Raw genomic sequence first — 27727 nt, 5'->3', positions numbered from 1 at the left:
ACATGACACAAAGATGAACGTGTCTACAGCAGAACATGACACAAAGATGAACGTGTCTACAGCAGAACATGACACAAAGATGAACGTGTCTACGACAGAACATGACACAAAGATGAACGTGTCTACGACAGAACATGACACAAAGATGAACGTGTCTACAGCAGAACATGACACAAAGATGAACGTGTCTACGACAGAACATGACACAAAGATGAACGTGTCTACGACAGAACATGACACAAAGATGAACGTGTCTACAGCAGAACATGACAAAAAGATGAACGTGTCTACGACAGAACATGACACAAAGATGAACGTGTCTACAGCAGAACATGACACAAAGATGAACGTGTCTACGACAGAACATGACACAAAGATGAACGTGTCTACAGCAGAACATGACACAAAGATGAACGTGTCTACGACAGAACATGACACAAAGATGAACGTGTCTACAGCAGAACATGACACAAAGATGAACGTGTCTACGACAGAACATGACACAAACATGCTTAAAACAACAGGACTAAAACAGAACGTGACTAACCCTAAAAACAGAGTATGGTAAAACCGAGTGCTTTCCTCCATCCAGACATCCTCACCCAAACACATTAGTTAACGGCCATTAGTGCACTTGTGTGTGTGTGTGGTCGATAATAGACTGGTCCATGCTGGCTAGGCCACAGGGGTGTGTGTGGTCTGTGTGTACATGTGTGTATGTGTCTACTTTGAAAGAACACTTAACCATCCATTGTAAAACTCGTGACCCAATGATGTCATTGTATAGAAAGCTACCTAATGGTTTAGTGTTGAATACAGAATATCAAGTTCAGTGTCAGAGAGACTAAAAACAGCAAGCACTGTCAAGACAGCATGCTCTCAGTACACCCGTAGAGTGAGTGTGTGCGTGGAGTGTGCGTGTGAAGTGTATGTGTGTGTGTGCGTGGAGTGTGCGTGTGAAGTGTATGTGTGTGTGTGTGTGCGTGTGTGTGTGGAGTGCACGCAAAACATCGTATCTGCCTTCTAGTCTACTGTCTCATCTTCACATGGACTGGTCCATGTTAGTCATGGTGTGGGGGTGTCGGGTCTATAAATGGACTGGTACATGTTAGCCAGGGTGCGGGGGTTTGGTCTGTAAATGGGCTAGTCCATCTTAGACAGGGGGTTGAGAGTGACGACACTCTGAGCGATAGCCACAGCTTTCTCAGACTCCCTAAAGCTCCTTTCTTCCCCACCCCTCCCCCCTCCTCTCACTCCCTCGCTGGCCTCCCCCCTCTCCCGCCCGCACGCGCGGTGCACGGCTACCCGGAAGCGGTCCGTGACAAAGCAGTAGACCACTGGGTCCAGGCAGCTGTTCAGGCTGCTCAGGGTCACCGTCGCGTGATAGGCCAGCACCTGCCCAGGTCCCTCCCCCAACACCCTGAAGTAGACCAGCGTCTGGCGTACGTGGAAGGGGCCAAAACACACGGTGAACACCACCAGAACCACCACCAGGAGCCTCACCGCCCGGCCCCGCCTCCCCCGGCCCTGCACCATCCCTGGGGGGTGGCTGAGCAGGACCCAGGCTGCGCGGAGCGTGCACCCCAGCATCACCACCAGGGGGAGCAGGAACTCCAGCACGGCCAGGGAGAAGAGCGCGGGGACGGACCAGGAAGTGGGCCCCAGCGCGGGGCTCTGGAGGGAATACGTCACCACCACGGCCAGCACCCATACCCCGCCGCTCACCGCCCGGGCCACGGCGGGGCTCCGCCATCGCCGCGACGACCGCATCGGCATGGCGACGGCCAGGTAGCGGTCCACGCAGATGCTGGTGAGGAAGAGGATGCTGCAATACATATTGACGAAATAGCTGAAGGAGTGGAGGTAGGAGCAGAGCCAGCAGGAGCCCTCGCTGTGGTAGAGCGCCACGCGCGCCGGGAGCGACAGCGCCACCAGCAGGTCGGCCACCGCCAGGTTGATGGTGTACACCACGGGGGCGGAGCTTGGGGGCGGGTGGCGGCAGAACACCAGGAGCGCCAGGCTGTTGAGGGCCACGCCTGCCACAAACATGAGGGAGTTTAGGACCATGAGAGAGACCCACAGGGAATGGAAGTCCCGGTACAGGGCTTGGTCCAGGTGGGCGAGTCTGTGCAGGTCTGGTGCCCAATGTAGGTCTGGGGGGGGAGTGTTGCTGCTAGAGATGGAGGAGGGGGGGGTGGAGATGGAGGAGGCGTCCATGATGAAGAAACGCTGACGGATGTCGTCTTGTGTGTTTCTTCAGCTCCTGAAACGGGGAAAAAAGTGTGACTGCGAGGAAAGATCTGGAACAAGTCAATTCCGAAACAAATGGGGTAGGGGGAGGAAGGGCGAAGGGTCTTAGTTAAGTGTGAAGAGGAGGAGGGTGAAGTAAGGGTGCTATACAAGGTTATACAAATAGTCAATACATTTGGATTACGTGTGATTTGATACACGCACACAAAGTCATCCTCCGTCATGTAAACATTTACAGCTTTCTAAACCAGGAAGCCTGACAATGATGACTGGAAACAAGTAACAAAACAGCGCTACTAATGGACGCCACCGTGATGAGTGGTCAACAGCGGGCAGCGCTTCACACCAAACACTGACTTCCAAGCCTCCGGCTGCTACTATCACAACTTTAACATCCCCCCTCCCCCCGCCTCACACCCGCACACAAAGCTGGTTCCAAGCCGGTCTGTTCTGAGTCTATTGTTATTTGATTCTAAATTCTTACAGCCCCTTAGAAGTAGTTTGACTTTGTACCGTTAGTACCATTAGACTCGTACACCACTATTCCAGATGTATGATCTCTATATGTTGAATGTATGCACCTTCCTGCCTAAGTCAATTACTTGTCTGTGCAAACTTCATCATCTGGTGATGGAATCATCAGGGATGGAATTATCCACTTCCACACCCACACAAACAACAGCATCAATCCTTCTTACGGTGTATTAAATATATATATATATATATATATATATATAAAGTGAGGCGTCATGATGGTCCAGCCTCTCTCCCCGCTTGGTTGAAGACCTCACGAAGACAGACGGAGGCACTACTCTAAATGCAGTCAAACCGAGGATCAGGGGGAGAAGACTACAACTCCCATCCGCCACACTGTCTACTCACCTGATCAACAAGTCAATGACACACCTGATACTAATCATTTATTCCAACAGGCTCATCGGTAGCCTGCTATAAAAACAATAGCCTTTCCCATCACCAAACATAACCAGTTGTTGGTGTGGTCTTTAAACTAGCGAATATAGAAACTTTTACCAGCTGGCCAAAATGACAAGAGCCACTTAAAAGATGGTTTGAGGTTTGGAGTCAGAGAGACAATGACAAAATCTCTGCAGGAACACTGTGACTCCTGTGTGAGAAAACTGTTTTCTGAAGATCAAAACCTTGGTCATCAACAATACTTGATCAAAACATGATCGATACTTCAATACTTCTCTCTCAACTCACCAGTCCGCTTGGTGTTGGAGGAGATCTGTAGAGGGTGAGACGGGTCACAGGAGATCAGGAGACCACTTTCTTCCGTGTATCTCTTGGGATGTAGAAAACGTAGTGGTTCCTTTCATTCCGGCAGCGCTCCACACGGCCCCTCCCCTCCTCCTCCACACGGCCCCTCCCCTCCTCCTCCACACAGCCACTCCTCATCATCACTTCTCTTTTCTTCCTCACAGGCTCTCCTCCCCTCTTCTCTCCTCAGCAGAAGTCTGGGGACTCTCTCTCTCTCTCTGTCTCTCTCTCTCTCCCTCTCTCTCTCTTGACTTAGTCTCTGTCCGGGCCTCCTCACCTCTCTAAATCTCTTCAAGGTCTCGCCCTCTCTCAGCCGGGGAGGATATATAGAGGCCTGGGTGTGCGTGGCGGGGTAGAAGCATGTGCGTAAGGGGATATAAGGGTGTGCGTGTGGGGTTGGGAGAGCTCAGGGGAAGTTAAACATATGTCACTGTGACACTCACCAGCCTTTCTGTCCACAAAGTGGCTCCAACGTGTGTGTCTGTGAGTCCATCTCTTCATGCGTGTGTCGGTGACAGTGACCAGGGCACTATGCCTGCCGCCCCCCCACTGTCCTCCCCATCTGACCCCCCCCCTCCCCCCAACCCTCCTGCTCATCTGACCCCCCCCCCTCCTCTCAACCCTCCTCCTCATCTGACCCCCCCCTCCCCCCCACCCTCCTCATCCGACCGACCCTCCCCCCACCCTCCTCATCCGACCCCTCCAACCCCAACCCCTTCTCCTCATTTGACCCCCCCCCCCCCCCCAACCCTCCTCATCTGCCCTCCCTCTCCCACCAACTGTCCTCCTTATCTGCCCCCCCCCTCCCCCAGACACTTCCTGACAGAGAGCTCCCAGAGTGTGGGAGGGGAGAGCGAGGGGGAAAGGGGAAGAGGGAGGAAAAAAAGGGGGATCTGAACAGAGATAAATGACATCACACCTGTTAGTACAGAAGGATGTTTATTTCCATACAGTTAGTTTATTCAGTGTTATTACGATGTCGCGTCCCACTCCTGCTCCAGGGATTATACAGCTCATCATTTACAGGCTCACACACAGATACAGGAGGGATTCAGCTCATATAACACAGGGTCTCACTCATCATACATCCTGGGAGGTTGTAGCTCGGTGGTTAGAGCATCTAACTGCAGATCACATGCTTGCAGGTTCAAATCCCCCCTCTGCACTCCCTTTGGATAAACACACATTCTATGTGAACACGTTATATAGTTCTTGTAATCACACCAGACATGCAGATGTACAGTTAACACACCTAAGTCAGAAGGATGTAATACCAAGTGTTTTAGTCGTCGATTGTATACGTTTTCTCACAGTTCCAGAGTCACCCTCCGGAATCTGGTCACCCGATGCTTCTTCCACACTGCAGTGTGAGTGTGTGTGTGTCAGCAAGGCAGTGTATCGTGGAAGGAGAGTCCTCCTTCTGTCAAGGCGTGACCCCCAGGTGACCCCCCCCAGGGCTCTGCCCCCTCAGGGCCTGGTAGCGCTGCACCACCAGGCTCCAGTCTGACACCTGCTCCACCCTCACCTGGCCCGCCTGCCTCCAGCAACCAGGAACCCCACCTGAGAACCCAGAGGAACCTTAGAACCACAGCACTGTCGAGAGAACCATGGAGGGGTAGGAAAACCATGGAGTGCAACCATAGTAACAAGAACAACGTATCAACTTAGATGGAACCTGTGTGTGCTCACCCTCAGGCTGGATCTGGGTTCTCTTGTTGGTTCTGTTGCGAGTCAGCAGGTCCAGAGACCCCCGGGGCCCCCGGTCGCCCCCCCCCTCTGGATCCTCCTCTTCAGACTTCAGCTCTCCCCCGTCCCCAGGACACACCTTACCTGGGACACACACACACACACACACACACACAAGCATGTACACACAGACACGTGCACACACCCAGACACTCACATATGTACACACACACACACACACACAAACACGCACACGTATACACAAGTCCACATGCACACAGTTTAGGATTTACTCTACAGGTAAACATTTATGTTCCAGTAAAACCTGTTCCGTACCAGATAATTGAATGTGTATAGTCCTTCTTACGAGATGTCACAGAGATATTCAAAGATAACCACCCTCCACCCTCAGATCAGCACCTAGAACCAACCTAAACCCTCAGAGAGGAAACCAATTGAAGCTAGTCCCGGCTCACCTGCGTGCTTGCAGAGCACCTTGGCGTAGTGATACAGGTGCGTGACGAGGTTGAGGGGAGAGGGAGTTCCTGACTTGCGGCTCATGTCTCTGATGAGGACGGCCCGGCCGAACTTCCACTCTGTGTCGGAGCGCGCCTGGATCCTCTGGTAGGTGTTACTCATCATGGCGATGAGCAGGTTGATCAGCACGATCACCGTGACAACCAGGTAGCTGCCGAACGCCAGGCGGGCCAATAGGGCGGCGGTGGGCGGAGACTGGCGGAGAGGGGGCAGGGCTTCCGGGTCGGTCAGACCAAAGAGAGCGAAGAACAGCAGGACGGACAGCTCCAGGGGGGTGTGGCTTGGCTCTGGCTCCTCCTCCCAGACGCTTGGCTCGTCCCCCGGCGATGTTGGGACCGTGGCGTTGTCAAGGAAGTCTGAAAGAGACAGGAAATCCTTTTGGGGGTTGGGGGTCACGGGGGTCAAGGCAGGGTCTAAGGTTTGCGTACTCAGAGCCAGGGATGGGGGAGACGGCGAGATCTAGGGGTAAAGGTCATGTTGGGTTCAGGGTTAGGGCTAAGGGTCAGGGTGCGTGTACTCACGGCCAGGGCTGGGGGTGACGGCGGGGTCAGGGTGTCTGTAGGGGTACACAGGCTGGCAGAGCGCGGTCAGGCTGAGGGTGAAGGCGGTGTGGAACAGAGCCAGGATCACAGCGAACCGCCCCAGGTCCCTCAGGAGGTCTCGGATGATGACGGCCCAGGGCCCGAACAGGTGGTGGAACGACAGGAAGTCCAGAAGCTGCACAAAGCCCAGCGCCATGGCGACCGCCAGCAGTGCGTTCCGGGCGAACAGGCAGTGGAGGTGGGCGGGGCTGAAGCCCTGCAGGACCACGGCCAGGATGTGACACAGGAGGGCGGAGCCGGCGAAGAGCAGGACGAGGACGCGGACCCACGCTAGCCCCGCCCTCTCTCCCGGTTGGCTCAGCTCTGACACCTGGGCACACACAGAAGACACCGTTACAGCCACATACGTCTCTGTGTTGTGAGAAGTAAAGAGAAGTTTGTTTGTTGTATTTGGAGGAGGATATCCCCCCCCCCCACACACACACACACCAGCATCCCAGCCATCCAGGACAACAGCAGCCAGTCAGACCAGCTGGGCGTGAGCCGGCCGAGGTGGGGGGGGCTGAGGGGGGGGTACACCGTGGTGAGGATGAGGAGGAGCAGGAGGAAGAGGTGGGACACCAGGTGGGACATGAACTTCACGATGGGCACAGCGTTGTACCTGGGAGGGGTGAGGGGAGGGGGGGGGGGGGACGACGACACAGTGTCAGCTGATAGATGAGGAATACACTTGATACTTGATACACTGTGGGAGTGTGTGTGTCTCACTCGACCTGTGTGTGAGCGGGAGGGAGAGCGCCACCCAGAGCGGGGGGCAGAGCAGCATGGCCATGAAGAGCAGCAGGAGTCTCCAGGGGTCCCAGTGAGCCAGGCAGCCCAGCCACAGCTCAGACAGGTAGGCCTGGACGGCTGGCTGGGCCACCACCCCCTGCAGGCCAGCCTCCAGCAGCAGGTCCAGCTGGCTCAGCCCCCTGTGGTCCACCGAGCACAGCACCGCCCCGGTGCCCAGTCCTGACCCTGGCACTGACCCCGGTCCTGGCCCGGCCACGCCCACGGACGCCATACTGAGCAGGTCTGAGGCCACGCCCTCGCAGTGGCCGGCCGCGGCGCATAGGTCGGCGGAGCGTTCCTTCTCGCGCAGGGCGGCCAATCCCAGCGCCCGGGAGAGGCGGACGGCGGTGTCCAGGGGGGCGGGGGACGACAGGATGAACTCGTCCAGGGAGAGGTCAGAGTTCAAACGGCCACACACCATCAGGTCAAACACAAACTGGGGAGCAGATCCACACACACACACACACGCATATATATAGATTTGTTTGTTCGGTATGGATGTGTGTGTGTGTTTGTATGTGTGTGTGTCCAGACCTTCCTGTCCTCCAGCAGTCGGAGTGTGTTGTTGTCTGCTCGCCTCAGCAGGAAGCTGAGGGTGTGCAGGTGTGTTTCCATGGCGGCGTACTGGAGTGGCGTCTTGCCCGCCTGGCACTCCACGCCCGTGTTTCCGCCACTCTCCACCAGGTGGCGCACCACGTCCAGACAGCCGGCCTGGGCAGCACAGTGCTGCGCCGTCCAGCCAGCCTGCACAGGAGAAGGGATAGGTTAGCTCAGATCTTGGTTAGCTAAGATCTTGGTTAACTAAGTGCTAGGTTAGCTAGGACATGGGTTAGCTAAGTTAGTTAAGAGCTATGAACTTGATTAACTGGGTTAGCTAGGTTAGTTAAGAGCTATGAACTTGATTAACTGGGTTAGCTCAGTTACTTAAGAGCAACGAACTTGATTAACTGGGTTAGCTAGATTAGAAAGTTGGATAATCATATTATCTTGGAGCTGTATGTCTACCTGTCTGTCTTCCTGGACTCACCTGTCTATGTCACACCTGTCTATGTCACACCTGTCTATGTCACACCTGTCTGTCACACCTGTCTATGTCTCACCTGGTCAGTGATGTTGATGTCGGCCCCCTGGCCCAGCAGCTGCCTCACCATGGCGACGTGTCCGCTGGCGGCGGCCAGGTGAAGACAGGTGCGCCCCGCCTCATCCCTCAGGTGCAGCAGAGGGGCGGAGCGGCTCAGCAGCAGGCCCACCACGGTCACATGACCACGCTGGGCTGCCAGGTGCAGGGGGGAGGAGCCCTGGGGGGAAGGGGAGGGGTCAGCGAGAGCACCCACTTGGACGCGTAGGCAAGAGCATGCACTAATACACACACACGGGCGCGGGGGGTACCTGGACATCTGTCTGTGCGTCAGCCTTAACACCTGGAGAGTTGAGCAGCAGTCTGACCACTCCCTCGTGACCTGACTGGGCGGCCAGGTGGAGGGGAGTGTATCCTGACTACACACATCAAAGCAACCTGTTAGCTTTTCTTCCCTCTTACTTACTCACACTCACACATATTGACAGATGCTTTGAACACCATGCACGCAGGGGGGATTCAAACCCGCAATCTGATGATATGCAGTCAGATGCCCAATCGCTGAGGTATACCCGTCCCAACCCCCTGTGCTTACCTCCGCCGGGGGGCCACCCCTGGGGCCTGCCCCAGGGGCATCACTGCGCACGGTGGCAGGAACCTGGGTCAGCAGCTCCCTCACCACCTCCACCTGCCCGTGACACGCTGCCACATGCAGCGCACTCAGCCCTGTCTGCGCACACACACCAACACCACACGCACACTGCTTACACTTACAGAGATGTGACATAGCGGTGGTAGTCTGTGAGCACGCAGACACACACAGGTTGTCGGTGAGACGGGGGTCTGTACCTTGGTGCTGCTGATGCTGAGAGAGAGGCTGTGTTTAAGGACCTCCAGGAGGTGAGTGTGCCCCCTTCTGGCTGCCAGATGAACTGCAGTCATCCCCTCCTGCAAACACGGGAACGTGCTGGTAAATGTCTGTGTGTGCATGGTGTATGTGTGTTTAATTCAATGTGTGTGTATGACTCACAGCATCCTCCAGGAGTGGGGGGGCCCCAGCCTCCAGCAGGACCTTCACCACCTCTGCATGGCCCCCAGAGGAGGCTAGGTGGAGGGGCCCAGAGCCACTGGTCTGGGGACACACCATTTATGAAAAGCCCTTATGAAAAGGTTTGAAAGACTATGGAAATTCAAAACAAGATTCATCCTAAATCTACTGATGCAGAAAACTATTTCTGTTTATTCCAGTACAGTGCCCAGGTATAAACCTGACAGCACTGGATCTTTGTTAGGCAATGAAACACCTTATTTGAGTGTAGTCATCTTAATGTACTTTTTCTTCAGAGGATTTTAGTGAGGAGTGAGACTAAATGGAGTTAGATTAACTGAAGTTCGGGAGGAAGATAGTGCACCAAGACTCCTCCTTCACTCCAATCAACTCATACGCATCAGTCCAGTTAAAGCACAAAGTACTGCGACCGAATCTCGAACTCCCCGTTCTTAATTACGAGGTCTGCATAAAGTCTCTTCCGTTCCTTCCTTGTGCTAGCATGTTCGTCACGGGACTAATAAAGTATCTATCGATCTATTTATCTTTCTATCTATCTGTCTATCTATTTACATATGCATGTCACGTCTCCCTCACTTAAAAAGAAAAGTCGCTTGGACCCCCCCCCCCCCACATTTGCGATCAAAATATTAGTGCATGACTGGTCTACCAGTCCAGCGATCTTTCCATTGCTTCACAATCAAATCCGTTCCACTTATCTGTGGAGTGAATACCCATAGCAATAGAATTCCACCCCGCGTGCTAGACAAACAGCATCACGCACACAGATTCAACTCCCAAGTTCAAGTTTATTATCATTTACTCATAAACAGCGTTTATCATTAATGAAATTCTTTGTGCTCAATGTCCGTTCAATTTAAAGAACAAATAAATTGGGAGTCAGGTGGCTGAACGGTGAGGGAGTCGGGCTAGTTATCAGAAGGTGGCCAGTTCGATTCCGGCTGTGCCACATGACGTTGTGTCCTTGGGCAAGGCACTTCACCCTACTTGCCTCAGGGGGAATGTCCCTGTACTTGCTGTAAGTCGCTCTGGATAAGACTAAATGTAATGTAAAATGTAATGTAAATTAAATACTGGAGAATGGAGAAAAAGGGTAAGAGAAAAGAATTGTAGCGCAAAACAGATTTTTTAAGGACAGTTCAGCATCCTGATGGCATGTGGATAAAAACTATCCCTGTATCTGCTGGTACGGGATCTTATATTCTTGTATCGCCTTCCAGAAGGCAGGAGGGAGAAAAGACTGTGGCAGGGATGACTAGGGTCAGAAATGATCGGCTTGGCCTTCCTCCTGCAGTCCTGGCTGTAAAGGTCCTGAATGGATGGCAATGCAGTCCTTGTAATACGCTGTGCAGATTTGACCACTCTTTGTAGTGTCTTCCTGTCCTGGGCAGTGCTGTTGCCAAACCATGTTCCCATACTCATGATCGACGCATCACGCTAGCAGCTAGCACTTCAGACATCGACTGTTCCACAGACAAGATGAACATAAGGAGGTTCTTTTCTTGGAAGAGTAAAGTAAGTTAGAGTTGCCCAAGTTTTCCCTTCAGTGGCCAAAGCACCCTTATGAGGCATCTGACTATAAAACTATTTGTTAAGTCATAAAGATCCTTCTGCAAACATTATAATTATAGCTAGCTAGATAAGCAAACTTTTTACTTACATGTAGCACTGGGCAATACCATACTTTATTTACCCATTACAAGTGGAACAGCATTTGTTGATTTCTTAATCTGGGTCTGAAATATGTTGCATGCATGCAGCCGTGTTCAGACCTAGGTGTTTGTTTCTGGCAGAAAGAGATGACAGGGATGTTTTTTCCAAGTAGCTACAAAAGAAATTGTTGGGGTGTTCATTTTTCTTGCCATAACAACCGATTTTGTTTTTTCTTCCAAATTCAAGCTCAACTTTTAGTATTTTGGCAATTTGCAGAATTTCATTGCTACATGTTTATTTGTAACATCAATGCAAAACTGATTCAACCATTAAAACCATATATTCTCCGAAAGCTTATAGCCTCAGGATGTTATCGAATGATACAAAAGACACGTCCTTCTTTCCATATTAGTATGCTGCCCATGCATAATAAATTCATCATAATAATTCGGTATTGGTAAATGGAGTATATGGCTGATACTTTTTTGGGCTGTGCCATTTAGGGAAACGGATTCAACCACCTAAACCATGTATTTTCTGAAAGCTTACATCCTAAGGATGTGATCTGTGAAAAAGACTACAGGTTTGAACATACATTTGACCATTTCTGAACTGTCCAGTCATCAGTGGCGTAACTTTAGGGAGTGTAGGGAGTGCAGCTGCACTAGGGCCCGTGGCGAAAGGGGGCCCGTCCTCGATCTCAAGTGAGAACTCTACCTGAAGAACTGACCGGGCCCCTCGCTCCGCGTAAATCACAGAAAGGTTAACATATGATCCAGTCCGATCAATTCGCAAACATTTCTCAATTATGGTGTCAGTTATTCTCACCTGCCCAAAAACATTTTAACAATAGTCAGTCTTAATAACAGCAAATAATTCATTTGCCTTTTGCTGAATGAAACAAATCTCTTTTTATTAAGTAATATTGTCTGGGTAATATGTTGTCAAAGATTCTGTAGCCCACCCACACGTTGTGATCGTTTGCCATCATGGTTGTATTGTATTGCGTGTTGAGTAATTGCGGTAAGTAGGGTACCCCATACCCTTCATTCAAAAACACAAAAGTGGCTGCAGGAAGCGACACGAAAGCAAAGAGCAGGATGAAATGGTGGCAAAGCTGGAAAAAAATTATTCATTTGGATTTGTGGCGAGGTGTTCAAGAGGACGCTACGTCTGACCCCCAGCCCAACAGCAATGAGTGAAACTCAGCCACCAGGGTAGGCTAACGTTTACTGTCTGGTATAGCCTATTGAATGCATTTAGACATGGCTATTAAACATAATTAAATGCACGTATAGGCATAAGGCAGCAACAAGGTTAACGCTAGATATTGAAAACAATGTGCAGGATGTTGTTGGAAAATAGCTAAAGCTAGATATAGGCTAAAGATTAAGCTAGCATATCTAGCTAACAAAAATAAAATCAAACATTAACCAATCAATTCATAATGTGTATTGTAATAAGCAGTGTTGGGAAAGTTCACTTTCTACATGAACTAGTTCAGTTCATAGTTCATAATTCAAAATTTTAAACTAAGTTCCAGGGTTTTTCCTGCATAGAGAACATTTTGGCAAGCGCCAAAGCCGTTTTCCTGAGCGCCAATGACAAATCCCGAGCGCCAAAGGCAAACAAAGTCTGCAATGAAAAGAAAAAAAACGCCTGCAATGCATGTCTGCGAATATGTTCTCAACAGTGTGTTTCAAGCAGGCTACAACCGAACCCTCGTTCTGTTTTGATCAATATCGAGTTGAAGCGTGTCTTCTTCTGAACAATACACAACTGTGAGGTGCGCGAATGGACAGAGTGGCCACTGAACTGTCATTCCGCTGCGAGGGCCAGCCCGACGTGCACAAACACACCTGTAGAAATGCAAATAGAATTTCCACTCAAAATGCTGACAAAAGTTTGATTTATGATTTCAAACGCAGCCTCCATTGGTATGCTTAACCTGGAATGATAATATATAGTGCAGTGTTAATTTCCTCTATGGCAACATTTCTACCGCCACGGTATCAGAAATCATGCTGTCCAACATTTTTGCCCGTTTTATCAGGAGTGATAGTTAGTGTGCATGTCGGGAGAATTGCAAGGAAACGCGCTTCACACCGCAATTGGGATTGCGTGTGTGCGTCTTTAAGAACTGTAAGTAAAACTGTAAAAAAACTGTAAGTATAACTTATGTTGTCAGTTTATGTGAGCCTGTTATTGTATAACTCTATAGTTCTTGCAAGTTTAAATCAAGTTAACTGGTGATTTTCGTTGTATGTATTCTTCCCCTGCTAGCTAAATTGCACATGTCTGTTGATTCGGTAGCGATTTCTGCCCTTCCTCAGGTTTGTATTTAAGGTGCATTATTATGCTGAAGTAGTTTTAATGAATAAAAAGTGGGTTTATTTTTTTATGTTTGCTGCAGAATGCTAAGCCTATCAAGATCAAATGAAGCAGGCAGTGTACATGCTTCAGAGTGGCCAACCTTAATCGATAGGCTAGGCTACTGACCATTTACAATAAGTTGTTAAGTCAATTATTAATTGGCAGCATTTATACCATTTAGAACATGCTTTATGAGTGTAAGGTGTCTTTAAGTAGTCTAACTTTATTGCTTTGCGGAAATAGGACAAAAATATGCGGGGTTGGGGGAGAAAAAAGGTGTATATATATATATATTTTGGGCACCGAAGACCCATTTTGACCCAGGAAAAACCCTTAGTTCAAAGCTCCAAATAATGAACTAGGTTAGTTCAGTTCATTTTTTCAATAGGTGGCTGCCGTCTGCAATAACGCTCTCTGCCTCTATGCAATTCGGCGTTCTCACACTTGCCAGGCATAGACAGTAGAAGAAAGAAAGAAACCACACACAGCGATTGACAGTTTGGGCAACCCTGGACACAAGACTGTTAACGGTGTGTTTTTAGCCTGGAAGTCTCTAGAAATGGGGAGTCAGGTGGCTGAGCGGTTAGGGAATCGGGCTAGTAATCTGACAGTGACAGTTCAGTGGCCACTCTGTCCATTCGCGCACCTCACAGTTGCGTAATCTGAAGGTCGCCAGTTCGAATCCCGGCCGAGCCAAATGACGTTGTGTCCTTGGGCAAGGCACTTCACCCTACTTGCCTCAGGGGAATGTCCCTGTACTTACTGTAAGTCGCTCTGGATAAGAGCGTTTGCTAAATGACTAAATGTAAATGTAGAAATCTGGCACCTTATTAAACGAAATAAAAAAGAGTGAACGTGCCATTCACAGACACCAGAGTGAATGCGTCTACTGCACAGTATCGTTCATCAGGCAGTAATACAGTAGGCTACGTTCAGTTCACCAAAATTATGAACGTGTTCAGACGCAACACTGATAATAAGTACATTTCCATGCGCATCGCTAAGCTCAACACTCAATACTTTCGCCTGAGGATAGGTCGGTTAAGGGGCCTGTTGGTGAGATCTGCACTCGGGCCCGCCAAGTCATTGTTACGCCGCTGGGCACACAATCCATTGTTATTGCGTATACATTTATTATCACAGTTGCAAAGGAGAAGACATTACTTATTTATAAAAAATATTATCAAAATATGAATGTACAACATTTTGTACATTTGATTTTGATTGTTGAGAATCAATAAAATATAAAACCGGAAAATTATTGAAGTAAGCAAGTTTCCCGTAAGAAGCATTGTTGTGGTACACAATTTATATGCCGACTTTAAATATCTACACAGAATTTAAAAAATTACCCAAGCACCCCTGCCAGCTTCTCAGCTTGAAAGCAAAGTCAAAGGAGAATCACTAATAAACATGGAATAATAAATTACCCACAAAATGCGGGTAACATGGGTGATAGCAAGGTCTTTGTAAATAAAGTTACAATAACAAAAAATACAAACACAAATGTATTTAATTACAAAGGGCCTATGTGTCAATTCCTTAAAACTGCTATCTGGTGGTTGTTGTGGGGCTTTCGTGAACTCTGCCGACATCAAACGGGATTGGTGTGTTGTTGCGTCACAATGTACAACACTCCAATACATAGATGTCATCAGAGAAATCATATCATTTGCGATTTAACATTCAGCGTTTTAAAATGTAAGAAAAATAGCTACTTTCTAAAAATTGTAAACCCGGTTCTTGGCTCAATTAAATAAAATATCATTTTCTTGAATCAAAAAGGATAAGATACAAAAGGTATGGATGATTAGTTGAAGCCATAAGTGCAATTGTCTCATTCTTCAACAGACTTCTAAAACTTTCATTTCAACTGGACGACATTTTTTTCACAGATAAGTGCATGAAACCAACATCGTCCGTGCCTAACTGAAGATCATGAGACAACTCGGCCTGAAAAGGGCTGATCCAATGTCCAACTGTGCTCCACGGCGCTCTGGAAGACTGCCCCAAGAGAGCGAAGAAGACGGTGGTGCTCCAGTCTTCTTCTCAAGGCACTCTGCCCTCCCAAAGCTGACAGTTGTCCCCCGGGCTACCCCACTTTCTGATGTTGACACAGACAAGATCATCATGGCAACCCGTCAAGCAAAGCCTATGCGGCACCTCCTGGCCCCGATCCAGACTAGACGTCCTACTCTCCTGTCTGATTCTCATCCCAACAACCCTGGAAATATACCTCCAAGACCTGGCAACCCAGTGCCTACTTCTAAGCCGGTTATGCCGCTAAACAGCCCTTTGTGGCCTACTTCTAAAGATCGACCTAGCAACCCAGCATGTCCTGTTCGACCAAGACCTTGCCACCCAGTTGGCATCTCTCAGCCAGAAAGCAGTGCTGTGTGGCCCTTTCAGCCTGGGTGCCAGCCCAGCAAACCTCACCTGGTTCAGAAGGAGCTGGACCTGGCTGGAGCGCCTGCCAGAGAGGTGAAACCCGGTCCCAAGAACCCCAATCCCTTAGTGCACCGAGTCCCCCTGCTGGCCAGGAGGGCTGAGATGAACAAGCCCAAGGTGGTTCCTGTCCCTGAACCAGCACCTCCCTGCCTATTTCCTGCCATTGCCAAGGGAAACGTGTCCCTGGTCAAGGCTAAGAAGCGGAAGAAGGCGAAGAAAGCCCAGACATCCAGCCTGGGCCGGCCGGTGCCTTCTATCAACGTAGGTTCATGCTAGAATAGGTCCAGCCGGGACCGTTCCATCTCCTCTCACCCTCCATCCCCACCCTTTTTTCATGCAACAAGGAAACATATTTGAACTGGAGCACAGCACCAATGAGCAGGACAAGTTAGCCTCTCTGGACCCAGAGAACAAGACAAGATATCTAGACCTGACCACCCTGCTGCTAGATAACACTGTGCTTCCTGCCCCGCCCTACGACCCAGCCCTGATACCATCCGCCTGCACTGGTGGACACCAATAACTTGTGCCATTACGTTTATTACCTGACTTTAATGAAGCAAATAATATGTTACACAATGACATACTTTTGACTGAATAGTAAAAGCATGTTGGCATCAACATAAAATAAAGATGTTTGATTTTACCATGGTTGTGTATTAGTTCCCTCTCTATCACATCTAAGGAATATCTGTCAATTTCATGATCCATACTTATGCAGGGTTGGGAGGATTACTTTTAAAATGTAATCCGATACAATTACAGATTACCTGTTAAAAATTGTAATCAGGATTGTAATCGTGTAATCACAACAGGATCTGGAGGATGGTTTGACCCCTCACCTCAGAGCCTGGGAGAAGGAGAGGCAGGAGCTGAGATCAGCCTTGAAGTTGTTCGAGCAGGACCTCACTTTGGCCACAGCCAAGCTGCTGGAGGCAGGAAACACAGCCCCCAAACTAGCTTAGCTTGGGGGAGAGTTCCAGACGAAGCTCTCTGGCCTCAGAGCTGAAATCTGGGCGGCCCAATCAGCCAGAAAGATGGCCGATGTTAAATGCAACATGACCAGGGCAAATCTCATCACCCTGGAGACATTCAAATTACAGCTGAGTCTGGATTGTATGACCAAATCTAGAGCATAATGATGAGATACTAGCAGATCATGGTTTTACCATCAGAGATGAGCTTGCCACGTGTGGTGCCACCCTTAGGATCCCTCACTTTACCAAAGGTAAAAAGCAGCTCTCTGCTCAATAAGTGGACATATCAAAGCGTTTGTCAAATGTGAGAATACACATTGAAAGAGTAATAGGTAGATGGAAAAATGTCAAAATTCTGACAACTGTTATTCCACTCACACAGTTTGCTCCTTGGTTGAAATTAATGGGTCGTTATGAAGCTAAGCACAGGCCAAATTACACATTCAATTGTATCTGGTGTTGTGGAAGTGGCTAACATAGGATTGCGAAAGGCAGTTTAGTGCATGGACAATGGTTGCTTGTCTTCCAATATACCAAGCAGGACGTTGCATGATAATCATCTGTCTGGTACCACGTGAAAAATGGACACGGTCTTTATTCTCAGATTCGCTCATTTGATTTTAGCGTTTATGTAATGATTCTTCTTCATAAAGACTTAAAGAGTTTAGGAGAGGTCAGAAGCCCAGGAGGACAGGACCAGCCAGACAGCGGATGACAACAATAAAGATGGGAGCTCTCCCAAATGGCAGAGATACAGTATATTTTCCTACTACTGTGCAAATGAATTTCATTTGTTTGTTTTGTGGAATGGGGGTAAATCTTTGTTTATTTGCCCTTACACGCACACACATACACTAACACACACACCCACATATTTGTGCACGTACAGACATGCACACACAATATGCACATACACTCCCCATATTCACACATATTTTATTGTAGCACCTATTCATTTAAAATAAATTGTTGTGGCATATCACTTGGTTTTTGTGCATTTTGTCTACCTGTTACAACTTATCCCAGTATGTGTTACAACCTACCCCAGTAGTGGGGTTGGTTGTAAGAAAGGACCACCTTGTATTTGTCATAAGTCTGCGATATAGTTACGAAATTTAAATTGTTGCCATTTGTAGTAGACAAATATGGGTACTTTGCCCTAAAATTTAACATGTGTAGCAAAAAAAGAGGTAGTTATGGGTGCTGAAGAAAAAAGTGTTGTTTCAAAATAAATTTGTAAATCAGATTAAGGCCTGTTTGTCTGATGATAACTGGGTAGCGACAAATCTTGCGACTTTCTGTTACTATGGAAATCTCCACTTTGATAAACCTTTCACTGATTTGAGTATGACAACACTTTTGCCTTTTTTAGGCTGGGTTGCACCAACATGGATTAAATTAACCCTATAAATTAACTAGGGTTAGTAAATCTAGGTTTAAACTGGTTTATAAATTAATCAGAGATGTGTTGCACATCTTAATAATAAACTTGGATTTCTTAAACCAAAGAGTATAGAAGAACTAGAGAGGGTACAATTTCTGGGGAAATTGTAGGGTGTGCTTGCTTGCGTCGGGGTCCGTTTTTTAATGACATTTTTACAACTGATTTCTGTATATTTTATATAAAAATGCATAGCCTACTTATTATTTATAAAGATTACATAGATTTATATATACAGAAATATATATATATTAGCAGCTCAATTGACTGATTTCCTTCTCATTCATTCCTGAAGTGCCACAGTCATTTCCCTGTTGAAGCTCAGCTACCATGGACTTTAAATGGGGTTGCTTTGAACAGTTTTTTTCAGTGCTTCGAAACTTTACGGTCATTGGATAAATGCTGCTATTATGTCCCGCCCTGGACGCTTGCCGTCTCTGGGGGTGAATCGAGGAGTGGGCTGGCCTGGACGCTGGGCTTCCACATGATTTTGTACTATAAAAATACTATTTCTTGCTATTTGCTTGGCAAAAGTGCTAGCCAATTTTCATCATACATTTCATTCACCACATTCCTTGTTTCAGTTTAACCTAATTCCTACATTTCCTCTTTCAAGATTAATAGTTTTGTTAGATTGTTTGTTCATTCATTCATACAGTAGGCTATGCTAGAGATGTAGGGGTGAACTAGCTAGTGAACTAGCCAAATAAATAGAAACATTTTATAATGTAGGCCGAAAATTAGGTTTCCCCTCTTTGAAAGACCAGCAGCTAGATTATAGCCCGTAGGTCAGATGCTAGCCGGGTAACGACAAATCTAGCGACTTTCTGTTACTATAGCATTCCAATTTATACTTACATACATATGTGAAAAGATCGCCGACAGAAATGACGTCACGGTCGACACTCTTAACCGTTGCTTGGAAGTGTCACCTACCAGGATACATTATAAAACTGAATACTTTTCTTGTAGGAACTTTTGACACCGAATAAAAAATCACTTTTCCAAACACTAATACAAATTGCAACAAGATTGGCTATTTGAATGGTTTGAGAGGCAAGAAACAAGGAAAACTCTGGGGAATTTGATTATTCAGATATGGATATATTTAAAATAGTTGACAAGTGCTTTGTAAATGTCTTAAAGTTTGACTTTTAACTCACCCTTACAAAACAGACAATATGCCCGTGTATCATCACCAAAAAACGTTTTCAACCAGCCTTTAAACTCTTAGTTTGATTCCCACTCTTTTCTGCATTTTAGCGAATATAGTTTTGACTTCGACGACATAGCTGGCTAGTAAGGGTTTCACCATGAGGTAAATAAGTGACCGAGGCTGTGTGAGGCTAAATGTTTTGATTTATTTCAGTGTGACAGTGAAAAAACGTTTACATTTATACTTATGTACAGTATTCATTTTCCTCTGTAAGCCTAGGCGGGAACAACAGTGGCTTAGCACAGTGGTTCTCAACCACACCTGGGGATACGTGAAGGCAGTCCAGGGGGTACGTAAGATTTTTAAAGATTAGCATCCATTCAAAAATTGTATTTTAAGTTATTATACGGCTCTTCAGAATGTTCCAAACAGTTCTGTTGATTTGTATGGGTTTGTAATGTTAAATGTCTGCGTTCGCAGGTCTGTAATTTCTTGATATTCATCGCTGTGAAAGGTTTATGACTGCTGGCAACGAGTTTTGTCACATCTTTCATGTCATTCCGCAAGTAGTCCAGTCATTTAACGTAACGGAATGTCATTGAAACTTGAAGTAAAAAGGTGGGTTGGTACGCACAAAGTTTTACCAATTGAAAAACGGCTTAGTTTATTTTACACAAAGCTCTAAAAATATTTTGCGCTCAAATAAAGTCTAAAAGAATTGGATTGCACGTGCTCGCATGGACTATTGATCTTCCAAATTAGCATCACATCTAACTCAGAATGTGTATGCATTAGCAGGGCAGCTGTGGTGGCGTAGACCGGGGCTGATTCAGGGTATATTTTTACTCCCATGTATACGTAAACCACCTCTGTGGATGCGCGAGTCACTGGCACCATTATTTTAGGGGTCGTGGCGGGAGAATCGGGAGAGTTCCCAGTGGGCCGCTTCACTTTTGAGCCGGTTTGAGTATTTTTAGTTAACATTTGTCACTAGGGCTGTCACGATAACTACTTTTTCTTGAACGATTTATATTGCACATGAATTAATTGCAATAAACGAAATTATCGCACACACGTCAATTGTAACTTTCAGTCCAATTTATGCCACTGATTACATAATGACCCCCCAAGCGAGTTTCCACGGCTATTTGCGTGTCTATGTCCCTTCACTCCATCATCCCTTATTGTTTTCAAAGTTTACAGGGCTACTTGGTTGGTGTTACCTTTTCAGCTTGAGATATACAAGGTGTGGCGTGAGAGCGTGTGAAATGGTTGGAATGCGTGTGTCTCACGGCCAATGCGACCGAGTTGGCAGCCTTGTGTTTGTCCAAAGTTTGCAGAATATTTGTAAATGCTGTTTTTTTTACCGTGTTTTATGGCTTAATCTCTTTGGCAAGATAGCGAGTTACGCTAGCCGTGAGTGTGCGCCATTTCTTCTTCTATTATCTTCTCTATAAGTACGCCACACATGTTCCGGATTCTGACACCTCAACCTCTGCATGGGTTGTACCATATGAGGAAGTAGTGGATGGAGAAAATACTACATCCTTGTCTTTTCCAAAAAGTTTTCTCAGAAAGGCGGCTACCGATAGGTGGGCGGGGGGGCCCTACCGTAACTATGCGCGTCAGCGAGGACGGATGGGAGCAGGGCTGGGGTGATGGCATCACGAGACAAGGTTTTACCACTTAGAGTCAATTAAACGCAATTAAACTATTTAGCGTAATGCTCACTTTGAGCGCTCGCATTAAGAGTGGAAGTCCCTATCTTGCAACCCATACATCCTAGGTTTAGGCTGAGGCCAGAATGTTTACTAAGTTTGGCTCTGAGCCTGATTAACACTCAGATTTTTAGCAGTCTCAAAAATTGTATCAATATAAAAGTATATATACGATCCCTTTCTGTAATCATGATACCCCCCAGAAAAATTCACTGCACCCCCAGTTAAAGCAAGCTGCATCTGGCCCTGTTTAGTATGCAAAAAATGTGGGCCAGTCTTGAGCCTGACACTCCCGAGCTAAAAAGTGGCCCCACTCCGGCCCTGTCATGGGCCGAAAGGTTTGAGAACCCCTGCTCTAGGTGGCACTGTTATCTTTAGATAGTTTTTCGTGATGGTAACATTAATTTGTTAAATGTTTTCTGGTCAAATTTGAATTGCTCTTAGATATGTGATGTAATGTTGAATGACCACTACATTTTTTATTGCTTGAGGGAAGCTGAGGTGCAAAGAGAGAGTAAATACGATGTGTGCAGTCTCCAAAACAACAAGTCTCCAACAACACCGCAAAAAGTTGCTTAATTTGTCGCAAGTTGCTTTTGACAAAAGTCGCCAGATCTACCGAAAAAGTTGCTAAGTTGGTAACACTGTTCCCATTAGGTTAATGTTTGGTTCAAAAAAGACTCCGCTGTTCCAGAAGCACCAAGGTTGCGATAGCGACAGGTCGAAATAATTTGTCGAGCCCCGAGGGTGACCCTACACTTTGTGGCTGAGATGAATATAATGTTTAGAAAGAGTACATAAGTGATTGTACCTACTGTTCGTAGGTTCAAAGTTATTGCAAGGGTTCCACTTAACCTCAATGTGGACAAGTTTTTGACAGGGTTCCCATGTAAATGGGAGGCAGGTGGCTGAGCGGTTAGGGAATCGGGCTAGTCATCAGAAGGTTGCCGTACCGATTCCCGTCCGTGCCAAATGACGTTGTGTCCTTGGGCAAGGCACTTCACCCTACTTGCCTCTGGGGAATGTCCCTGTACTTACTGTAGGTTGCTCGGAAGCGTGTGCTGAATGACTAAATGTAAATGTTATGTTAAGACAAAGCAGAGGATGAAGAATCGCCAAATGTGCTTCCAAAGCAATTTCCTTAGAAAATATTTTTTTTGACTTTAACTGTAGCCTTAAACAGTGGGTAATTAGCAGGCCCAAAATTAATTTGCAAGTGAAGAATTCAAATAATTCAATGTATTAGCTTGACGCAACATTTAAATAAACTTGTAACCTCATATTATGTCTCTATTCTTTCGAAATATTTGACCTATAAACAGCCAATAGCTACCAGCGTAGGTTGGTCTGTGATAGCAATCAAAGGAAGTCTGTCAACCATGAAACTGATACAGTAAAGTTCACATTTGACTAGCTACTGTAGCCAATATTTAAACGTTAGCCAAAAATGCAGAGATTCAGCCCTGAAGAACTGACAAGGAAACATTTATCTTCCAACATTACCGCAATAGACAGGGTCAGGGATTTTTCAGTCTAACTTTCTGAGGATGGATCAATACATTTTGCAAAAGTCTATCAACGTTCAATCGACCAAACTATTGTGGAACATCTTTGGTCGCTCCAACAAAAACAGGAAGGCTAACGGAATTCCGCAAATTTTCAGTCTGAATAACTGCAGAAAATTTGAAAAACAATCCGCAGATTTTGTTTCTTGTGTGTTGTCTTTCTTAAAGGCCATATTGAAGGTTTATTTTTCCAACAAATTTGCGCAATTTGTTTGTTGGTAATAAAAATGTAAACTGTTATCCATTGTATTTTATGTTGTTGGGTGTCACAAAACGGTATATAATACGATAAAGTAGCAATTTTGTTTGCAATGATTCTTCTTTCCCCCACAATTCATTGCATGACGTTACGTTGGGGAGACGACAGACCTAAGCCACTTTGAGACCCTTAAAATCGATGAGAATTAAACACTTGGCTAGTACCAGAGAATGTCTTATACAGGCTCTACTAGTACCACTAAAACGTGGGAGATCCAGGAAATGTGTTTACAACATCGGGGAAAATATCTAATTAGGGATGATCTTGGGGGGATCTTACAAGTGGGACTGGCAAGTTAGCCCATAGCTAGCCCCCATAGGTAGCAATAGCATAATGTCTTCCATTTCTAGATCTAGATAAGTTAACCGGTAGTACTAGTCTACTTATTTTAACTCAAGTTTTTTTTGAACGGCAAGTGGAAGAGAAATCTACTTGCCCCACTGGACAATTTAAAACTCAAACTAAATAAAAAGTCATGTTACTTGAACGGGCCAGCTTGCAAATACTGAGGATAGCCTACCAAAGTTGAGTTACTACCAATGTCGTTAGCACTGCTACCTAACGTTAGTTTGCTACCTGTATATAAAATTTCACTGGGTCTTGGAGCTGTTTGATTGACTGAAATTATTATGAAATGTTATGTTCTACTATCCATTTGCCTACTTAAGCAAGTCAAAGTATTTCCAAGCCCTGATGGTGTAACTGAGACAACGCAGTAATTAATTCCTCTTTCAAGTAGGAAGCCCCGTGTTAAAGTGTTGAGCATTAAATTAGCTGCACTGTCTTTAGAGATCTTGGGATGAAGATGCAATACAGTACAAAACTGAAATTGTGTAAATGTTTTATGTAACAAATAACATTTTTTATAACAACTCAATTGTTATCATTTGTATAATATTACAACACATCTTCATTGGTCAAAGGCACAGTCTTTACCCGGATGTGATTTTAGTGAGTGGAAAAGTGAAACGTTAAGTAGGCCACTTGTTCAAAGGATAAGTGCCTCAAAAAGTTAATGTCAGGCACTGAATGATCACTGTCAATAGATATAAAGAAAATGTTGACTTTTAATTGGTGCTATTCACTGACAGTAAAAATGTTTTGTATATGTGCACTGCTGTTCATAGACATGCTCCAGCGCTTGTTGCTGTGATGCTAAATGATAGCACCTCGCCAAGACACTTCACCAACTCTCCACTCATTCTCCTCGGACCATCCGTTTAATTGGCTTTGAAGGCCATCCGGGCACGAAAATGTTCTTATGTACCAAAGGGGGCCCCAGCACAGAAAGTCTGGGAACCACTGATATAGCTAATGTTCTTCAACTTACCAAGAGTCCTTAGGGTACTAGCTCAATCAGGCTACAGTGAAACCGTTTTTTGTTGTTTGTTCTTTTTCCTTGTGTTGACACAGTTGGACGTGACATGGCTCATCTGTCTTCCACCATGTAACCAGGGAGGACAAACCAGCTCATTATGAGGGTAAAACTGAGTTTCACTGAAGTTGTGTTTATCTTAGCTTGTGAACATTGCTTGACTGAGCTGCACTCCTGTGACCTCCTGTTTGATTGTAGAAACAGCTACCAAACCCTGAAGACACATGAATACATTCAGTTTCATCCAGGAACAGTAGGATCAACCTCTGGTGATTGGCCTGCTCCATATTCTCTTGCTCGGGGGGTCAGGATGTCACAGAGGAGACGTCTCTACCACCACAGCTGGGTCCGATTGTCCATGACAATGCTGATTTTCAGCACGACCTCCTCCAGGGTCTGTAAAGAGAAGAATGCCTCAGTATCAGTGCAACATGTTGGGGATTGAACTTCGGTCTCCTAATTGCTAAGCCAAACATACCAATAGACCAACCACTTACCTCCACTAGTTACTGTGTGTGTGTACATGTAGTGGTCATTACAGAATGAGAAAAGTCTTCATGACAGAGATGTCTGAAATATCTGCAGAAGTTCAGTATAGTGCCTGGTCCTATTGAAATCTGGGGTGTTCCAGGTATCTACCAGGGATAGATTCTCTCTGGAGTCCTAACTCTGGGAGGACATCTTCTCAGGCTCAGACAGCAAGACACAACAACAACCAAACAGTCGCCCTCTTTTGGGGATTTAACATATCCAAATTGTAAAATCCTTTCAATCCTGACCATCTTGGTTTTTATTGTACTGCCATGGCATACATATAAGTAAAGATGCAAATAATGTGGGTTCTATAGATGATATTAAGCTATGTGTCGTCTGAGCAGTGTCAAAGCCTCCATAGTCGTCTTCCCAGCCAGGGTGACTGGGATCATGTTTGGGTCAAACAGGGGCCATGAAGAAAGTCAGTGGCAGGGAAGATATGGAGGCATCAAATACTGTACATCCTCTTGGTCTGAGGCTAATTAAGCCAGTGGTTTCTCATCTGAAAATATAATTTGGTCTAATAACATTTGGAGTGAGAATCACTGGTCTAATGGTAGCCCAACAGTCAGCAAGGATAACAGGTGGTGAACAAATCTTGCAAGCAACATTTTCCTTCCTCTGTTTTCTATACTATAACCTCACCACCACTAGCCTGGCTGCCAGCCCAACTTCTCCCAGCCCACAAAAAAATGTGGTCGGGAAGTTGGGTCTGGAGGGTCTCGTATTGGGAAACAACTACAGAAAACCAGAATCTGGGCGTACCAATGAAATTGCCAGGGCAGGCTTTATACGATGATGGACAGATGATCAACAGTAACGTAATCACCCACGTCACAAAAGAGCGCTTAAGTTGAATTTGTTTTGAACAAACAACATATTACGTTGCTCTGATTGGTTGTAGGTCTATCCAATTGAGCGAAGAGGCATTTGTTTTCCAGGCTCGTTTGAAACATGCCCCGTAGTCAAAGCCCAACGGAGAGTTCTCAGACTCATATTCTGACGAGAATTATGAGTATGACAACGTCAGGCTACACCACCACATAGGAAATCGTTTTTATTTTAATTGCCATAGTTCTTTCACTGCGGGCTTGTTATATCATGCTTAAACATTTTTTTTTGGGGGGGGGGGGGGGGTTCTGGTGAGAACTGGCAAAATGTTTCACAAACACATCCATGTTGATGGAACGTGTACTCTTTGACTCAACATTGAGAATTCCAAGGTGACCTAACCTGTCATCAGCCATTGTTGTCCTAAGGTGGGTTTTAATCAGTTTTAAAGCTGAGAAGCTTCTTTTGCAGGAAGTACTGCTGACTGGTGTAACAACAGAAATCTTACAGAAAAGTCGAAACAGCTCATGGAAGACCTCTTTATACGGTTCTAAAAACACAATGAACTCAAGGAGAGTAGACGGTCTGTCCCTGCCACGTTTCTCTTGTGAAAGAAATTTTGATTTCCTGTGTGCTTACATTATTCACTAATCAAGAGAACTAGTCATTGGATACTAGTTAGTATGTTCTCATGTAAGCTTGCTATTAATAAGAGTAGATTGTGTCTATGTGTCAGGGTTAATAGATGTTTGAGATCAGGAGAAAGTACTGGCTAAATGGTCCTTGTCATGACTACAAGGAGAGCTCCAACTATGTGTTGGGAGCTGTGAATCTCTTTCTCTGAGACGTCATTTCTGCCTGACTGTCACTATCTATGTTTACATTCTTGTGCCCTATAAAAGATGGTCCTCTGTCCTTCAGAGCGGAGAGAGACTTGATTGAGACCTAAGCCTGGTGTTTTGTTGTCATTTATTGTCAGAGGTCTTTTTTTCTCTCCCAATCTGCAGATTGATAAATACTTATTAAAATCCAGAACTCAACTGAACTTAGTCACTCCGTTTATGAAGAGACGGAAAAACACTTTCTTCATCACTCTCTCCTATCAAGAAGCTGCTTGGTTTGATGAACCTCATGTTTGAAGTCCTCTAAGGGCGCTTTCACACCTTTTAGTCCGTTTGCTTGGTCCAAGTCAGTGGATGAGTTTCTACTTTCTTGCATTTTGAGTCCGGTTAGTGTTTACATGGTCCTTTTTGAAGCGAACCAACGTTAGAAAAAAAACCAATGACGTTTGTAAAAAACGACGACACGAGGTCGTACAGGTTGGTAATCTATTGGACAGAAAATGTCAGAGGGAAATTCACTTCCTAATCATATTGTCACGGACAATGGAGCATCAGCACCGTATTACGACTCTGATAGTATCGTCAATTATTTTGATATGGTGTTGCAACCTAATAAGAACGGAGTACGAACATGAGTGCATCTCAAGACGATACCTTCTCAAAATTTGGAGAAATCCAAGAGAGTCCCGGAGGAGAAGGCGGGGCTTGTGGACGCCTACGAAACGTTCTCGGTGTACTTATTACACAGAAGACAAGTAAGGTATTTTTATTCAACATTTCGTGTATTTAACTGCAAAAAAGTAAATGAGCCGGTAGGGATGGATATTACAGTAGTGGAATATGACTGACGTTCTGTTTGGGGCAGAGCTCCTCAACACACAGACACACATGTTTACATAGGCCTACACACACTCCGTCCCGTTTCTCTACTAGCAGCACATCAGCAGTAGATGTAGGCTACAGGATGAGTAAATAATTCATAATAAATAAAAAAAATATTTAAAAAAATAATTGTTTAGCAATGAACAGATACACTCTCATAAGAGTCATAGTATCAATAAACTCCTAATGATACCCATCCCTACTAGCCACTTATTTTATTAATCAATTATTAATCATTTAATTTATTAATCAAATATTTTATGAAAATGCGTCTCTACAGAAGCATGTGGATCTATCCCCGTCCCTGTAGTTGGTGGCAACACATTAGCGACACCTGGACTGACAGAGATTGGTTAGTCAATTTATGAATGAAAAGAGGCACCTTCTTGCACCTGTGTC

The 27727-nt window shown here is 46.0% G+C and overlaps 2 protein-coding genes and 1 long non-coding RNA gene across 3 annotated transcripts in view; 1 reads left to right on the top strand and 2 right to left on the bottom strand.

Moving 5' to 3' along the window:
- Positions 1 to 1143: 1143 nt before the first annotated feature.
- Positions 1144 to 2217, bottom strand: LOC146295065 (G-protein coupled receptor 20). The gene has a single exon (XM_084695946.1). It carries the CDS (start codon positions 2215 to 2217, stop codon positions 1144 to 1146), a length of 1074 nt encoding a protein of 357 aa, XP_084552072.1.
- Positions 2218 to 4472: 2255 nt separating this feature from the next.
- Positions 4473 to 27727, bottom strand: part of trpn1 (transient receptor potential cation channel, subfamily N, member 1) — a 39250-nt gene continuing 15995 nt past the window's right edge. Inside the window, exons 20-31 of the mRNA XM_084695733.1 lie at positions 9236 to 9337; positions 9055 to 9153; positions 8801 to 8935; positions 8517 to 8624; positions 8228 to 8425; positions 7662 to 7871; positions 7070 to 7563; positions 6786 to 6957; positions 6276 to 6666; positions 5694 to 6110; positions 5221 to 5361; positions 4473 to 5091 (exon numbers count right to left, since the gene is read on the bottom strand). Coding sequence (XP_084551859.1) covers positions 4955 to 5091; positions 5221 to 5361; positions 5694 to 6110; positions 6276 to 6666; positions 6786 to 6957; positions 7070 to 7563; positions 7662 to 7871; positions 8228 to 8425; positions 8517 to 8624; positions 8801 to 8935; positions 9055 to 9153; positions 9236 to 9337 — 2604 coding nt within the window. The 3' untranslated portion in view covers positions 4473 to 4954. The remainder of the gene's footprint in view (positions 5092 to 5220; positions 5362 to 5693; positions 6111 to 6275; positions 6667 to 6785; positions 6958 to 7069; positions 7564 to 7661; positions 7872 to 8227; positions 8426 to 8516; positions 8625 to 8800; positions 8936 to 9054; positions 9154 to 9235; positions 9338 to 27727) is intronic.
- Positions 19031 to 26553, top strand: LOC146295064 (uncharacterized). The gene is made up of 2 exons (XR_014753257.1): positions 19031 to 19671; positions 24278 to 26553. It is a non-coding gene; the product is annotated as an uncharacterized LOC146295064 (long non-coding RNA).

Source organism: Hypomesus nipponensis, chromosome 4, assembly GCF_054491055.1.
Source record: "Hypomesus nipponensis isolate SF chromosome 4, ASM5449105v1, whole genome shotgun sequence".
Lineage (NCBI taxonomy): Eukaryota > Metazoa > Chordata > Actinopteri > Osmeriformes > Osmeridae > Hypomesus > Hypomesus nipponensis.
The sequence above is the reverse complement of the archived record's forward strand: the minus strand, read 5'-3'. Positions and strand labels throughout refer to the sequence as shown.